The sequence below is a fragment of the Piliocolobus tephrosceles genome, chromosome 4 (assembly GCF_002776525.5).
Source record: "Piliocolobus tephrosceles isolate RC106 chromosome 4, ASM277652v3, whole genome shotgun sequence".
NCBI lineage: Eukaryota > Metazoa > Chordata > Mammalia > Primates > Cercopithecidae > Piliocolobus > Piliocolobus tephrosceles.
The window spans coordinates 154,903,501-154,921,590 of NC_045437.1; the positions used below are offsets into that span (position 1 = coordinate 154,903,501).

At 42.1% G+C, this 18,090-nt stretch overlaps 2 protein-coding genes across 5 annotated transcripts in view; both read right to left on the reverse strand.

The window, feature by feature from the left end:
- Nucleotides 1-9,952, reverse strand: part of CATSPER3 (cation channel sperm associated 3) — a 55,618-nt gene extending 45,666 nt beyond the window's left edge. The window contains exons 1-4 of the mRNA XM_023195809.1: nt 7,446-9,952; nt 6,569-6,664; nt 5,904-6,471; nt 3,894-4,047 (exon numbers count right to left, since the gene is read on the reverse strand). Of these exons, the coding sequence (XP_023051577.1) occupies nt 3,894-4,047; nt 5,904-6,001 (252 nt within the window). The 5' untranslated portion in view covers nt 6,002-6,471; nt 6,569-6,664; nt 7,446-9,952. The remainder of the gene's footprint in view (nt 1-3,893; nt 4,048-5,903; nt 6,472-6,568; nt 6,665-7,445) is intronic.
- Nucleotides 3,927-18,090, reverse strand: part of PCBD2 (pterin-4 alpha-carbinolamine dehydratase 2) — a 62,188-nt gene continuing 48,024 nt past the window's right edge. For 2 of the 4 annotated variants that reach the window (XM_023195848.1, XM_023195822.1), the window contains 2 exons: nt 15,457-15,537; nt 13,055-13,672 (listed from right to left, as the gene is read on the reverse strand). In XM_023195848.1, the coding sequence (XP_023051616.1) occupies nt 13,577-13,672; nt 15,457-15,537 (177 nt within the window). In that variant the 3' untranslated portion in view covers nt 13,055-13,576. Of the gene's footprint in view, nt 4,048-7,232; nt 7,253-13,054; nt 13,673-15,456; nt 15,538-18,090 lie in introns of those variants that run through there. The other 2 variants (XM_023195832.1, XM_023195841.1) reach the window with 2 other exon arrangements.

Genomic DNA, 18,090 nt, shown 5'->3' on the forward strand with positions numbered 1-18,090 from the left:
CTCAGTACTGCAGTTCACATAAGGTCAGTAATGCTTGACTCGTTCCCTTAATTTACTAAGTATCAAGATAAAGGATTAGCTCCTTCTCATCCTCCAAAAGTGGACAGTTTGTTTTGGAGTATCATTATAACCTCACAGATTATTTGATGACTTTCAATACATGGCAATTATTATTCTTATTGGAGTTCAAACTGTCCCATCTTTGGCCAATAGTATAACCTCACAGATTATTTGATGAGTTTCAATACATGGCAATCACTATTCTTATTGGAGCTCAAACTATCCCATCTTTGACCAGTAGGACTCTTCACACAGTCTCTTGAGACTTTCGACATGACCCCAGTAGTCTTTGATAGCTTCCTTGCTATGTCTATGACAAGATAATCCTGGCTCATCTCATGTACCTCCTGCCCTAGACCTAGAATTGGTTATTTCTCAAAGAAGTCCTGGGTTCTCTCTTCCATGAGTATCCTGGTTCTTAAGAACACAGGAGGTGACAGAAATAAACTGTCCCATAATTACTCAATTGCCTTATCCTGTATTACAAACATACAAGTCTCAAAATAACACTACTAATGGTGTTGCCACTAAGTTGACTACTGAAAATGATTTTGAAACTTTTTATATTGGCTTTCCCATTGTCTCCCATTTTTTAGTCATACTCTAACTTCACTGTCAGAGGATATACTCATTATATACTATATTCTCTCTGCTAAACCACAATTAATATTAGTTCTACAAATAACTACATATTTAATGCTCATCTTCAGTCCTAACATTGATGCTTCTCTAGTCATTTTGGTTGGCTGAAACTTATTCTTTAGTAAATTACCACGGAAAGGCTCATAGAAACAATATTCCCCAAGGTTTTGAATATTGATGAATTTGTCTGTGTCCTTTATACTCGAAAGTCAATTTTTCTGATCTAAAATTCTTGGTTTACATTTTCTTTGCTGAAGTATCTTAAATATGTAACTCTATTTTCTTTTGGCATATTACCATAGCAAAGTCTGATGGTAAGTAATTGTCTTCTTATAAGCCACATTGCCTTGATATTTAGTTTCCTTCACCCCCTCTTTCCTTTAAAATCCAATAATTTTACTAGACTATGTTTTGGTGTTTATTGTTCAAAGTCTATATTCTCAGGTATGTAACGTGTGCTCTTTCAACACCTAGTTCCAAATCTTTTGTTTCAGGTAACTTTTCTTGGATTATAGATGTCAGCATTTGTTCTGTTCCTTTGCTTTGTTTCTGTTTTGCTTCAAATTCAGGGGCTCCTATTGTCCTTATGCTGGATTTTTTTCCCCCCATCTTCGATGTCCATCATTTTCTCTTGAAACCTTTTCATCTCTTCATTTCTTATTGATTTAAAAAATTTCATACATTTAATCCTATATTTCTCTTAAGTTATTATCTGTTGCAATTAATTGCTCTTAGTCTATTTTAGTCTTTATTCTTGAAAGTGTTCTTTTATTTCTAATTCTTTCCTGAGTTTTGTCTTTTCACTTCTATTCTTTCCTATCTTGTATCACTTTCTTAAACATCTGGCTTGTTTTAAAATCATATGCTAGTCTTTCACTATTTTGTAGGCATGTCTTTGTGGTGGGCTTTAATTATCTATGGGTTAAGTATCTCTTATCTGAAATGCTTGGGGACAGAAGTGTTTTGGATTTCAAATATTTTTGGATTTTGGAATATTTGCATTATCTTTACCAGTTGAGCAACTCACATCTGAAAATCGAAATCTAAAATGCTCCAGTAAGCATTTCCTTCGAGTGTCATGTCAGTACTCAGAATGTTTCATATTTTGGAGTATTTCAGGTTCAAGATTTTCAAATTCAGGATGCTCCGCCTGTATAAGGGGATTATTCTCTACCTTATTCTCGTTTTTCTTACAGTAATTTTGTATGAGACTTTATCTCAACCCTTTTTTTTTCTAAAAACACAACTATAGCAGCATCAATCCTTTTCTATTTTGCTGTTTTACAAAAAATTTGTTTTCTTGATCTTTTAGAAGATTATGTGGTTCTAACCTCACTGAGCTCATTCTTCTGCTTTTGTGTTGTGTTTAAAAATGCAGTAGCTTGATTTTTGAGGTATCCTGGATCCTCCTCCAATTTTATCTGAACCTTCTCTTCCTTCATCTCTATGTCTCTAACCTGCTCAAATTTTATTCCATTTCCAATATTTATCCTAACTGTGGAATCCTATCTTTAAAAAGACCTCTAGCTGGTCCGCTTTGAAAATTCATACCATTTGCTGCTCTAGCCCCTTCAAAAATTACCAGAACCTCTTGATCTAGCCCAGTATTGGATTAGGCAGTACCGTTCCTGATATCAAATGCTGTTCTCACATCAGCCCATCACACTTTCTGATGAAAAAATAATGGCTTCCCTGTTTCTTCCCCCACAGAGGCTAATACTATTCAGTTCTTGTGGCTTGTAGTAAGGAAACTACCTAGTTTTGTCGTAAATGCTGCCTATGGGTTCGTGGCTTTGCTACCTAGTTGCTCTGGGTTTTTTTGGTCAGTTGTTTGGGACAAGGTCTCACTCTGTTGCCGAGGCCAGAGTGCAGTGGTGCAATCACAGTTCGCTGCAGCCTCGAACTCCCAGGCTCAAGCAATTCTCCCACCTCAGCCTCTAGAGTAGCTGGGACTCAAGGTATACACTACTATGCCCAACTTTTATTTTGTTTTAATAGAGATGGGAGGGGCCGGGCGCGGTGGCTAACGCCTGTAATCCCAGCACTTTGGGAGGCCGAGGCGGGCGGATCATGAGGTCAGGAGATCGAGACCATCCTGGCTAACACGGTTAAACCCCGTCTCTACTAAAAATACAAAAAATCAGCCAGGCATTGTGGCAGGTGCCTGTAATCCCAGCTACTCGGGAGGCTGACGCAGGAGAATGGCGTGAACCCAGGAGGCAGAGCTTGCAGTGAGTCGAGACTGCGCCACTGCACTCCAGCCTGGACGACAGAGCGAGACTCCGTCTCAAAAAAAAAAGAGAGATGGGAGTTCCACTTTGTTGCCCAGGCTTGCTCTGTTTCTGAGAGGAGATTCAAGGAGACTTACAAACCATGTCACTGGCCAGGCGCGGTGGCTCATGCCTGTAAACCCAGTACTTTGGGAGCCCGAGGTGGGCAGATCACTTGAGGTCAGGAGTTCAAGACCATCCTGGCCAACATGGCAAGACCCTGTCTCTACCAAAAACACAAAAATTACCCAAGCTTGGTGGTGTGTGCCCGTGATCCCAGCTACTCAGTCAGCTGAGGCAGGAGAATTGCTTGAACCTGGGAGGCAGAGGTTGCAGTGAGCCAAGATAGCACTATTGCACTCCAGCTTGGGCAACAGGGCGAGACTCCGTCTCAAAAAAAGAAAAAAAAAAAAAAAAAACCCACCATGTCACCACTGCTGCTCTTGCCACCCTCTTCCCAGATCTGAGAGTATTTTTAGAATTCTATGGGAAATTTCTTGAAGCAAAATACCTTAAAAATCTTATAATCGGCCGGGCACAGTGGCTCACGCCTGTAATCCCAGCACTTTGGGAGGCTGAGGCAGGTGGATCACGAGGTCAAGAGATCAAGACCATCCTGGCCAACATGATGAAACCCTGTCTCTACTGAAAATACAAAAATTAGCTGGGCATGGTGGCGTGCGCCTGTAGTCCCAGCTATTCGGCAGGCTGAGGCAGAGGAATCGCTTGAACCTGGGAGGTGGAGGTGGAGGTTGCAGTGAGTCGAGATCACACCACTGGACTCCAGCCTGACAGAGCAAGACTCTGTCTCGGGAAAAATAAAATAAAATAAAATAAATAAAAAATAAAAAATCTTATAATGTTTCCAGAAATAAAGCATGTTTTAAAAAATAAGAAAATGGACCCATTTTGTCTGCTTACCTCAAAAAGGCTGGAGAAGTGGTATCTCATGTCATAACTGGTCCCCAAGGCCACAAAAAAGCCACTCGATATGACAGTGCTGATCATAATTATCTTAAAGAAATGGCTCATTATGAATCTCTTCACAAATGCCCGAAAATCATCATCGTTCCTCCTGTCAAAAAGTTGAATATGAAGTACGGTTACAGCACAACAGAGCTAGATCCCCACATAATGCATACCTTTTTGTAGGGACAAGGCTCTGCTTTCTCCCTTGTATGAATATAAATTTACATATACTTTTAAATAGCAATGAAATGTTGACTCAATGACCACTGACATACATATGATGATCATGGATACTCTGTCCCCACTCAGTTACTTAGTTCCCTCTCCCTGGACCTCTGAAAAAGAATGGTCACCACTCCTTCTCCAGCAAAACAAAGTGTCATCTTCATTTACTCAACAAATCTTTATTGAGTGGCAACTACATACCAAGCAATATAGTAGGCACTGGGAACACAGTGTGAGCAAGACTAAATATTGCCAGTCTACTAAGCAAAACTGATAATCATCAACTAATCATCTATACACATGCTCACATCAATAAAAAAACTGAACACCCCAAGAGAAAATGGGCACACAATCTATTCGTGAAATAAATACCAAAGACCAATAAATTTCTCCAAATGTGTTTTATAGCAATACTAATCAGGGAGATGCAAAGTAAAACCATTATTTTTATTTATAAAATTAGCAAAGACTTAAACATGATAAGATCTAATGCTGGCAACAGTGTAGCATGATTAAGCACTCTCAAAAACTTCCAGAAGCATAAAAACTGACCAGCTCTTTTTGAAAAGCCTTAGAACCATTCATTCTCTGACCCAAGAGAATATAGCCTGAAATGAAATAACTTCAACTAAAAATGTCTATCTCAGTATTATTTCCAGTAATGAGAAGCTTGAAAACAATTTAAACATCTAACAAAAAGGACTGGGTAAGTAAATTATGGTATGTCTGTCCCGTGAAATACAGGCACTAAAATATGTCTATGTATTTTTCAGGATTTAGAAAAATATATATCTTGTTTTGTTTTTGTGTGCAGCAAAACACAAAAATCAAAGATAAAAAATTCTCTGTTCAAAATTATCTCACCTGTGCAAAAATCAGCAGGTAGAAAAAAAATCAGCAGGAAATATGCCAAAATTTTAACAGTGTCTGTCTATGGATGGTGAGGTTATAGGTGATTCTTTTTCCTGTTTATTTCCATTTATCCGTGCTTTGCAATTTTTCTCAAAGAGTACGTATTACTGTTTCCCAGTATATGTTACAAATGAAATGAATGCATTCTCATAATAGTTAAAAAATACAGAATATATATACTTTTCTTTTCGTTTTTTGTTTTTGTTTTGTTTTGTTTTTTTGAGACAGAGTCTCGCTCTGTCACCCTGTCACCCAGGCTGGAGTGCAGTGGTGCAATCTCGGCTCACTGCAACCTCTGTCCCCCCAAGCGATTCTCCTGCCTCAGCATCCCGAGTAGCTAGGACCACAGGTGCACACCATCACTCCCAGCTAATTTGTATATTTTTAGTGGAGATAGGGTTTCGTCATGTTGGCCAGGCTGGTCTCAAACTCCTGACCTCAAGTGATCCACCCCAGCCTCCCAAAGTGCAGGGATTACAAGTGTGAGCCACCGCACCCAGCCAGAATGTATACACTTTTCTAATATATCAAGATATGTAATTTTCATTATCTGATTTCAGATGGGGTCTATTACAAAAAAAGAGAAAAGCCTTCAGATTATCTAACAGTCATAATAGAAAAGGACAAAATGAGTCAAACTGGTCATTCAAGTCTACAAGGCACATAACCGTATGCGAACCTCACCAATCACAGACTCCAGATTGTCAAGGACATGCAACTTATTTTTAAGTGTCTGAGGGAAGAGGCTGAGAGAACGCTGACACCCTGCCCTCACACTTCCACGTGCACATTTCTTAACAGGCAACAGAGACAGATAATATTTACTCAAATTTCTTGAATGTTGGGCAAAATCCCACCGATGTAGTATCAACTGGTGAACTAGAAATGACTCTCGACCGCCTCTGGTGACGGTGTTGAGACATGTTCCAAATTTTTCAGCTTCTATTCCTTGCTTTTGGCATCCAACAGAAAATCTCTGCTTAGGGATTTTCCTTAGCGTCTGGATTCTGAGAGGCAGCAGAGAAGGGGCCACGAAGAGAATCCTTGCTTTATGAGGTCACTCTTGGGCATTCCGTTGCATCACCAGTCTGCAGGCACCTGAAGTGGGGAGCTCCCAAGTGGGTCTATCATGGATTCTCTCTTCCCAAGGAGACTGTGCCTCCATTCAGCAAGAAGGCTATGGGCACCCAGCAATCACGAGGCTCTGGGTTAAAGCTGGAATTCACTAGAAACAGACCACACAAAGGCCCTCACTTCAAGAAGTGCCCCCAGCTGATAGACACAGGCCCTTAATAATGTGTTAGAAAAGGTTAAGGGTCATATAAGGGGGAAAAGCAAGTTCTCTGGGCTCTAAGGGAAAGAGAGCACATCCAGGGCACAGCACTGGAAACACCTGGAAGGACAAGAAAAGATTGTGATGGGTTTGACTTAGAACAAAAGAAAATAAGGGAAGCAAAGAAGGTAATATTGAGGTAGGGATAGTGGCTCACACTTATAATCCCAGCAACTTGGGAGGCTACGGTGGGAGGATCACTTGAGGCTAGGAGTTTGAGATCAGCCTGGGCAACATAGTGAGATCCCCGCCTCTGAAAAAAAATAAGAAATAAATATTAGCAGCGAGGCACAGTGGTTCACGCCTATAATCCCAGCACTTTGGGAGGCCGAGGCAGGCAGATCACTTGAGGTCAGGAGTTCAAGACTAGCCTGGCCAACATGGTGAAACCCCGTCTCTACTAAAAAAATTACAAAAATTAGCCAGGCATGGTGGCAAGTGCCTGTAATCCCAGCTACTCAGGAGGCTGAGGCTGGAGAATCACTTGAGCCCAGGAGGTGGAGACTGCAGTGAGCTGAGATTGTGCCATTGAACTCCAGCCTGGGTGACAAAAGCAAAACTCCGTGTCAAAAAAAAGGAAATAAAAATTAGCCATGGGAGGCTGAGGCAGAAGGGTCACTTGAGCCCAGGAGTTCAAGACCAGCCTGGGCAACATAGTGAGACTGTCTCTACAAAAAATAAAAATAATAAAAATTAGGTGGGTGTGGTGGCAGGCACCTGTAGTCTCAGCTACCAGGGAAGCCGAGGTGGGAGGATCACTTGAGTCCAGGAGTTGGAGGTTACAGTGAGCTGTGATCACACCACTGCACTACAGTCTGCATGACAAAATGAGATCCCATCTCTAAAAAAAAAAAAAAGGAGGCAATATAAACCCTGAGTTGGCTAACTGCAGGCATGAGATGGGATGTGCACATATAAACCACCTAAACAGAATATAAAGAGTGAGCCCATCAGGCAGAGATGTTTTAAGTACAAAAGTAATAGGGATTTTTGCTCTGTTCAACTCTCAGGATTAATGTATTCTCCCCACTCACCTTCTCCTAACTCCTTTGCCTTTCAGGGCAAATCAGGACAGTGGGATCTGGGTAGCCCTGTGTTGAATTAAATGTTCAGTGGCTAAATTGGTCAATTTCCTGGACAACAAAGTTCTTGGGCTATAAGAAAAGGAAGTAACCGCCCCACCATCTCTGCTGTTCCTGGTATTCTACATCAAGGATATATGACCATTCGTGGTAGGAAAATAGTCTTGTGGGCAACCAATATTTCCCAATACTGAACTGGGAAATAACATCTTATGTACTCATTTTCTCCGTTTAAAATCATCAACAGCAAAGTTGTAAGAATCACTGTGATTAACGTCCCCACAATTCAAACTTTAGCCCCATCTTCTCCCTCTACATTGTTTCCCTCAGGGATCAGCTCCTCCTATATCCTTTAGTTATATGCCCCCATTGTCTCAGGGCTCCTGCCCAACATCCATCCACAGGGGCCTCCTGGGGCAGCTGCTCCAAGAGAGCCCGCATCAGCTCTCCATCTGTTTCCACCTGCCCTGATATGTCACCGTGCCCAATCCCCTAGGGCACACAGAAGGCCCTCAGTAAGTGTGTGCCGTATGAATATACAAAATAATGGCATCAGGGATCCCTGTGTTCACTCAACGTAGCTAGGCACAACAGGATTTCATCTCCAGGAAACTCAGTAGTACACTTTTGTGACTTCCTTCTTTAAGCACCAAAACATACCTTCAGGGAAAAACAGAAAAGAGATTAAAAATGTAAAGAATTATTTCATGCTGCTTGGAGAGGTGAGGGGAGGTAGCCCACTGAAAGCGACAGAGAAGAGCCCAGTTGTTCTTGGTGTGCTACATCAGCACAGCCACAGATGAATGCTGTTTCTGAAGCCAATGATGAAGACTTTAGTCTGAAAATGAAACTCCAGCTAAGTGAGTGGAAAGAAACAGGAAATCAGGTAGACAAGCTGATCCAAGGCCTACTGAAATCATACATATCTTCTCATGGATTGGTGGGTAGCATGGGCATCCTAGGATGAGAAGCCCAAGGGCCATCTCCTGTGCTCTTTGAGCAGCAGCTCATGCTCTGCATGACCTGGGCAACACCACCTCAGCCACAGATAGCCAGGGAGAGTCAGCCATTGGCAGGCGCAGCAGCTTGGTGACTCTTAAGTCCTCTGCACAGTGTCATTAATTTACTAGTCCTGAGTAACTGGCATTGAAACACAAAGCTCACCTATGATGGCCAAACCCTACTACAGCTCCAGATATTTTGCTGATAACTACAAAACTGAAAGCTACAGAGTCTAACTAGAATGTTTCTGAATGCTGTATCAGAAAGGGTACAGACTGCTCCCTACTAACCCCAGTGGTCCAATAGTTTAATATATTAATGGAGGCAGGCTTGTGTCCAAATACAGTGTACATGCTGCTGCCTTTTATCTATAGCAAAAACATAAACAGCCATGCTTAAGCTATTTATCCAAACGTTTCCTAAATCCTATCAATGTCAGAAAGTAACCATTATTTTCAGAACTTTCATTAACTTCATTGTAGAAAAGGACATCGTCAACCATGTTGGCCCAGTTTGCTATCTGTGGAGGTCATGCAAGAGGTAATAGGTCATGTCTGTTTAACTCCTCTCTACTCCAGTGATCATTTAGAAAGAAAATAGAGGGAAGCCAAAGCTTACCACATCAGAGAAACCACTGTCATCACGCAAAGATTTGGAACAGACGGGAACCTAGGGGCCTCCAACTTTGACAATGTCTCTTTTAAGTTGAAACGTGAGTTACTTGAAGCAAGTTTGGTGTTTCATTCTGTCGGAATTTACCACCATGAGCATTTCCATAGACTTCAGATATGGGATCTTTGATTCTGTATAGTAAAGTCTGTGAGTTCCAGCAGATGCAGTGACCCGTAACATAGACCTATGTCAAACCCTCATGTAGGTGATAACTAGCAACATCATTCTCACCACTGTAATTATGAGCCATATCCTGCTTTCTCCACTGTAATACATGTGACATATGTTAACACAGACATCAAGTTTAGCCTCTGAGACTTCCGCTCAAAACAGAGGAAAAGGGTTCCATTTAGAGTACAGTAAAACAAGTTAAATGACACCACAGAAAGAAACAAACAAATCCAGAAGGCAGAATATTCTACAGCACAACTGACCCAATTTTTACAATAAATAAATTACATGGGGAAATGGGGAAGGGAGGGGAGCTTGCTCCAGATTGAGAGACTAAAGAGACACAACAACCAGATGCAATGGGTGGGCTTCATATAGATCCTGGATTAGAACCAAATTACTGTCCAAAGACACTCATGACCTTCAGGACAATTTGATTTTGCCTAGGTATTAAGTGTACCAAGGAATCACTTTGTTAGGTATAAAAATGGTACTGTGGGCCAGGCGCTGTGGCTCATGCCTGTAATCCCAGCACTTTGGGAGGCCAAAGCGGGCAGATCACAAGGTCAGGAGTTTGAGACCAGCCTGGCCAACATGATGAAACCCCATCTCTACTAAAGATACAAAAAAAAAATTAGCCAGGCATGGTGGCACACACCTGTAATCCCAGCTACCTGGGGGTGCTGAGGCAGGAGAATCGCTTGAACCTGGGAGGCAGAGGTTGCAGTGAGCCAAGATTGTGCCATTGCACTCCCGCCTGGGCAACAGTGTAAGACTCCTCAAAAAAAAAAAAGGTAATGTGGTTTATACAAAAAAATGGTCACATTTTCCTTAGAAACTTACTGAAGGATATAGGGGTGAAATGATAAGCTATCTGGAATTTGCTTTTAAATACTTTAACAAAGAAGGAAATGGGGAAAATGAAGCAACTGGGACAAAATCTTGGTAATTTTTATATCTGGGTGATCCGTAAATAAGGCTTCATTCAGTGTATTATTCATGTACTTTTGAATATGTTTAAATTTTTTCATGCTTAAAAAATTCCTGTAAATCCAGGTGATGATTCTCAAAAGAACATTTTTTAAAATGTTGCAAATTGAAGCACTTAACTAAAAATATTTGGTAATAAAATGTATAAAAGTCCAAATCTGCACTATACGAAACAGCTTATAAAAACACACAGCTTTATCTTTTCCCTTGAAAGAATTCTAAGAAACAGAAGTTCTCGTGCTAAGAGTCTGGAGGCCCTGGCAGCCAGAGAGCCTGGGTTGCTCTCTTCCCTCTTCTCTCCCTGCACACCGCATGTCCACAGGGCAACTGACCACACCTGCCTTTCCCTGGCCAGCAAAACCAGCCAGGAACTGGCTTCAGAGAGCTCAGCCTCTGTGCCATGTTCCCGTATGTTTCTCAGGTTTGGGACAAGGGTGACATGGAGAGGGAAAGGTTTGCTTGCTGTAACAAAGAGTGATTTCTCTGGCCCCTAAAGGGAGGTGGGTTTACAAAAATGATCCGTGTTAAATTCCACTACCATGACGCTTCAAGGGACTAACAAATGCTTCATGGATGGATATATCTGCATCATAATCTCATTAGTAGTATATTCCTGAATTCCTTCAAAGAACACTATCATAATTTTTAAATAATAGATTACTTGATATTGCTTTTTATATCTGTCAGTGATACATGGAGTAAGTAGAGCTCACTACTGAATAATACCCAAGTAGCTTCTAGCTTCAGTGGCTGTAGACCCTCAGTTCAGGAGTCACAACATGCAAATGATGGGAGAAAAAATCACCCTTAGTTCCTCCTTAACTCAGTAAGTCAAATAATGAGCTGGTGAGTTGGCTGCTCTAACAGTAAATCTTATATTGCCACACATTCCTGGAAGCCACGGACAAGACACTTGTCCTCTCCTTCAACTCTCTGTTGAAAAAGAAAAGTAAAGAAAACACACCAAGATAGCTCATCCAACTTTTGTGATTTGTTTAATCTAATTAATTATTTAAGTAGTAACAGCAGCTAAAATCCAAATTAACTAAGAATTGTTATAGGGGCCAGGTGCGGTGGCTCAAGCCTGTAATCCCAGCACTTTGGGAGGCTGAGACGGGCAGATCACGAGGTCAGGAGATCGAGACCATCCTGGCTAACACGGTGAAACCCCGTCTCTACTAAAAAATACAAAAAACTAGCCGGGCGAGGTGGCGGGCGCCTGTAGTCCCAGCTACTTGGGAGGCTGAGGTGGGAGAATGGTGTAAACCCGGGAGGCGGAGCTTGCAGTGAGCTGAGATCCGGCCACTGCACTCCAGCCTGTGTGACAGAGCAAGACTCCGTCTCGAAAAAAAAAAAAAAAAAGAATTGTTATAGGCCGAGCACAGTGGCTCACACCTATAATCCCAGCACTTTGGGAGGTCAAGGCAAGAAGATCATTTGAGCCCAGGCGTTCAAGACTAACCTGGTCCTGAACATAGTGAGACTCCATCTTGTATAATTATTAAAAATAAATTTAAAATTTTCAATAATTGTTATGACACAGTGGCTCACACCTGTAATCCCAACATTTTGGGAGGCCAAGGCAGGAGGATCACTCGAGCCCAGAAGTTCTAGACCAGCCATGGCAACATAGTAAGACCCTGTCTCCATAAAAAAGTTTTAAAAATAAGCCAGGTATGGTGGTGCATGCCTGTAGCTGCAGCTACTCAGAAGGCTGAGGTGAGAGGATCACTTGAGCCTAAGAGGTCAAGACTACAGTGAGCCACGGCCACACCACTGCACTCCTGCCTGGGCAAGAGAATGAGACCCTGTGTCAAAAAAAAAAAAAAAAAAAAAAAAAAAAAACTGTTATACTGTCGGGGTGCAGTGGCTCACACCTGTAATCCCTGGACTTTGGGAGGCAGAGGTGGGAGGCTTGCTTGAGCCCAAGAGTTCAAGGCCAGCCTGGGCAACACAGGAGACCCTATCTCTACAAAAAATTTTAAAATTAGTCTGGCGTGGTGGCACTTGCCTATAGTCCCAGCTACTCAGGAGGCTGAGGAGGGAGAACTGCATGAGCCCAGGAGATTAGGGCTGCAGTGAATCGTGATCCTGCCACTGCACCCCAGCCTGGGAGGCAGAGCGAGATCCCGTCTCAAACAAAACAAAATAAAAGAAGAATTGTTATTTAAAGTTAAAACTCACTATCTGTCGAGTTCATAATTCTTTTTCCACCTTACAAATATTCTCCAACACAATGCATTTGTAGTCACCAAAATTGCTTGAATTTCTGGGTTGTAAAATGTGTGAATACTCCCCATCCCAATTTCTTAAATTTAAGAATGCCACTTCTGGCCAGGCGCAGTGGCTCATGTCTGTAATCCCAGCACTTTGGGAGGCCAAGGCAGGCAGATCACGAGGTCAGTAAATCGAGACCATCCCGGCCAACATGGTGAAACCCTGTCTCTACTAAAAATACAAAAATTAGCTAGGCGTGGTGGCACGTGCCTATAGTCCCAGCTACTCGGGAGGCTGTGGCAGGAGAATCGCTTGAACCCCGGAGGCGGAGGTTGCAGTGAGCCGAAATCGCACCACTGCACTCCAGCCTGGTGACAGAGCGAGACCCCGTCTCAAAAAAAAAAAAAAAAAAAAAAGCCACTTCTCCTTCTGAATATTATCAATATAAGTAACTAGGTTGGTTTATCTTAGGTATATGATTAGATAGCATGAAAACTACCTCAAGTTCAAGTTTAAATCATTGCATATTTAAGCACTGATTTTACCAAATGTAATATATAAAGGTAAACTAAATTTACACAACATAAATTGTTATTTTTCTTTTTCTTTTTTTTTTTTTTTTTTGCTTCTAGATACGATGCCTTAAGAACAATTCAACAGCCAGGCGCGGTGGCTCAGGCCTGTAATCCCAGCACTTTGGGAGGCCAAGGTGAGTGGATCACGAGGTCAGGAGTCCAAGACCAACCTGACCAACAGGGTGAAACCCCGCCTATACTAAAAATACAAAAATTAGCCAGGCGTGGTGGTGCATGCCTGTAATCCCAGTTACTAAAGAGGCTGAGGCAGGAGAATAGCCTGAACCCGGGAGGTGGAGGTTACAGTGAGCTGATATCAGGCCACTGCACTCCAGCCTGGGCAACAGAGCAAGACTCTGTCTAAAAAAACAAAGGACAACTCTGTTCACATAAATTTCCTTCAACATACATTGCAGCTAAGATGTGTACAAGATTTTACATGTATTTTGGAAGAAATCACACAGAAGCAGCTGCTTTCTCAATAAACTTGGCCAGCTTCACATCTTTTTTGGTCAGTTCACCACAGTCATGTGAGGTGAGAGTTATCTGGACCTAAGAAAAAGAAAACCACTTTTTAAAACTCTGAGCAGCAAATCATGGTTATTTTCCTTTGGCAGTTCAGAAATCAGTCTATTATTCAACATTCATATTTGAGAATTAGGGGGATTAAATGATCTAGAAACTACTACATCATGAATAAGCAAAACATTTCCAAAACCCAGTGAACTCCAGGGGCACAGTTTACATCAGGCCTGGCTCAAGAGCAACCTTGAAATAAAAAGTTCTCTCCCATGAAGAAGCAATGCAGCTGCCAGAATCTCAAATCTTATTTCTTTAAATAAAAAGAGAGACTGAGGTTCCACTTGAACTCTCATTATTTTAATTACACCAACTATTTCCAGGCCACAGAGAAAAACCAAGCTATCAAATGTAGTATCTTAGCAGCAATGTTTAAAAAGCACATTTTGAGGCCGGGCACGGTGGCTCAAGCCTGTAATCCCAGCGCTTTGGGAGGCCGAGACGGGCGGATAACGAGGTCAGCAGATCGAGACCATCCTGGCTAACATGGTGAAACCCCGTCTCTACTAAACAATACAAAAAAACTAGCCAGGCGAGGTGGCGGGCACCTGTAGTCCCAGCTACTCGGGAGGCTGAGGCAGGAGAATGGTGTGAACCCAGGAAGCGGAGCTTGCAGTGAGCCGAGATCGCACCACTGCACTCCAGCCTGGGCGACAGAGCAAGACTCCATCTCAAAAAAAAAAAAAAAATTAAATTAAAATAAATAAATAAATAAAAAGCACATTTTGGCTGGGCACAGTGGCTCACACCTGTAATCCCAGCACTTTGGGAGGCCGAGGCAGGTAGATCACCTGAGTTCAGGAGTTTGAGATCAGCCTGGCCAACATGGTGAAACCTCGTATCTACTAAAAATATAAAAATTACCCGTGCATGGGGGTGCACGCCTGTGATACCAGCTACTCGGGAGGCTGAGGCAGGAGAATCACTTGAACCTGGGAGGTGGAGACTGCAGTGAGCTGTGATGGTACCACTGCACTCCAGCCTGGGCAACAGCGCCAGACTCCACCTCAAAAAAAAAAAAAGGAAAAAAAAAAAAAAAGCACATTTCCAAATTAGGGAAATGGGACTAAAGGGCACAATTACGAGCTAAGAGAAGCAACTAGCAAAGAAAAGTTTCGCCTGGTGCGAAGGTGCTCTGGATTATTCTAATAAGTAACGTGACTATTGTGAACTTCTCTTTCTTCAAAGATTTTCATAGGGAAGACGTCACAGAAATCTAGATAAGACATTCCAAATGGCATGATCGTAAAGGCAAGGATACTTTTGGAGGAACAAGGTTCTTCTCACTGTGCCCCCTCAAAACTTTTTAGTCTGTCCTTTGTCTTAAATAAGGTCAGTTCCTACACAGGATACAAAATTTAACAGTTCTCAAAGCACAGTTCTTGAGCAAATTTATTTCAACGAGATAAACAAGACTATATTTATCTGATTTGCTACCATTTCTTTCAATAATTTACCTTAAGTTTTGAAACGTATCTGCATGGCTGATACTCCAGTTTAATTCAGGAGCCTCATTTGGCCCAACTTTCTCATATTAGCTTCAGCAGAAAGACAAACATGAAAATAAAGAGCTTATTCACTGTTCTTAGGAGCAGACCTGAAAATGTGTTACTAATTTGCAATAATACACAGGGATTCTGAGAGAAAGGATAAGACTTTCTTAAGCTCGATACATTTAGCTGCACAAGATGACAAGGAAGAAAAAGTTTCTTCAACTCCGTAATTAAGGTGATTCCCAAATAAGGCAGTTTAGTTACCTTGTTGTATACATTGAACCATTCTGGGTGATGATTCATCTTCTCTGCTTGTAGGGCAACTCGGGACATAAAGCCAAATGCCTGCATAAGATGAAGTCAAGAGTAATTACTGACATTGTCCTCTACCCTGAGCCTGAGAGACACAACAGAGCAATCCAACGAAATAAAGACATGCAAGGATCCTTAGGGAAGCCTGTGGACATCAAATATGAAAGGACTGCTCTCTGCAGGCCTCTGGGGTCACAGTGCAGCAGGACTGTGACCTACTGCTGGATGGTGAAAAACTATCAGGCTCAAGTAAACAAACCAGGAAATTGGTCTCACCCAGTGACCCGTCTGGACTATTTAATTGTCCTCAGGACAAGACTCTACAAAATAGCATGGGAATAATTTCCCTTCAACTCAGTGCTCCAGGTCTCACTACCTGGCTCCAGATATTAGGAGCCAGTTTTCTTGCAGCTCTGCTCCTTTTGTTTTTAGTGATTGGGTTGCTACCTAACGCAACCCACAAGACTACAGAAAAAGGTCTCCTGAGGGTGTCTTAAGCAAAAGCACCAGCAGAAATGAACAACGTCTTCATCTCACCTCCCAGGCAGGACAAGAACAAATCAAAGACTATTGGCACCTAGAGTGAAACAGAAGCCCAGCTTGCCTGCTTGGGTTCTTCCTGCTACTGCCTCACACTGCCATTTCAAGGTGACAGTGCACCCACCGCAGGGCAGAAGGCAAGCCAGGAAATGAGAAGAGGGCTGCAAACCAGTAACATGATTAAGTGTGGACTGATGGGGCTCTGTCTTCATACCACAGCGGGAGTGGAAACAATTTTGTTAAGCAGAAGGCAGACTTATCTTGAGAAGAGGGAAAAAACTCATTTTTTTGTTTGTTTTCAATTTTTATGAAGGTAACTGCAAACAATAGGAGAGTCTGTCCCTGTTGTTCCAGAATGCAGAAATACTTGGTAAGACTCTTAGGGTAATGGCACATGAATTACAAAGTTACAGTGGAATTAACAGGGCAGTACCCATTACACCCACGTAAATAAATATTTAACTTCATTAACCCTATCCAGAAAAACCAATATGATGTTAGCTGAGCTAACTAAATCAACTAATTTTGGGATCACCAAATGACCGAAGTGTGCAGTTCCTAGTTAACAGTGAGAAATACACAAGATGCCATTTTAAACAATTCTGTATCATTGACTGTGGTACCTCTCTCGGAGCCAATTTTATTTGGGATAAAGATTTCCATGTTGATATTTAAGGCCTGAAGGTTTTCCCTATAGGAAAAGGGAGAAAGTTCAACCAAAATCTATTTAACCACGTATGGAATTATCTGTGGAAAAACAATATTCACTTTCCCAGCCCTTCTCATCTCATAATCTGATTCTCTAGATTACGTGAAGGGAAGGAAAAAAAGCCTGGTTTTTGTTTTTATAGAGACAGGGTCTCACTATGTTGCCCAAGCTGGTGGAATGCAGGGGCTGTTCACAGGTGCAATCATAGCTCACTGCAGCCTCAACCTCCTGAGCTCAAGGGATCACTCAAGGGATACTCCTGCCTCAGCCTCCCAAGTAGCTGGGACTACAGGTGCACGCCACTATGGCCAGCCAAGAAAGTCTGTTCTAATTATTCAAACATAGAGTTAACCCACATTAAACTACATGTAAGGAGAATTTCTACTCTGCCTATAATGCCTTATTCTTGTTTAGCATTAGAAGATGTACAACGCTAATCAATATCACTGATATACAGCAGTGCAATTGTTAAGGGCATGGCCTTTTGAGCCAGGGAGTCCTGGATTCAAATCCTGATTCTACCACTTAATTATCATGCAATTTAACTATGAGTCTCAGTTTTCTTTTTTCTTTTTGAGACAGTCTCACTCTGCTGCCCAGGCTGGAGTGCAGTGGGACCATCTTGGCTCACAGCAGCCTTTGCCTCCCGGGTTCAAGCGATTCTCTTGCCTCAGCATCCCGAGTAGCTGGGGTTACAGGCACCTGCCACCATGCCCAGCTAGTTTTTGTAGTTTTACTAGAGACAGGGTTTCACTATCTTGGCCAGGCTGGTCTTGAACTCCTGACATTGTGATCCACCCGCCTCAGCCTCCCAAAGTGCTGGGAATATAGGCGTGAGCCACTATGCTTGGCCCTCTCAGTTTTCTTATCAGTAAAATGGAGATAATCATTTTAAAAGTCATGTGATTACATTCTAATAAACAATGAGATAAGGTATATAAAGGTACTTAGCACAGCACTTGGTACAGAATAAGAGATCGATAATGGCACATACTGCTGTCACTACTGCTTCTGACCAGACTACACAAGGTAAGCCTCACAAAACACAATGAGCAATGAAAAGCTCTCCATGGGCTTGAGAATCTAAGATTCTAGTTGCTGTCTCCCAGCAGAATGGCTCTTTCCTTTTTCCAGTTGTCATGAATAGAGACTCGCACATGTATAGCAAACAAACAGATAATACACTGTGGGGTAACATCCTGATGCACACTGACTGGGGAAAGCAGCTTAATGGCAAGAAATTATGTGTGCACAGTCACTACCCAAGTTCTTACACCCTGTGGTCACAATTTCTTTGAACCATGTCATTCTAAAATGTCTAAAGTGATGCCTACAAC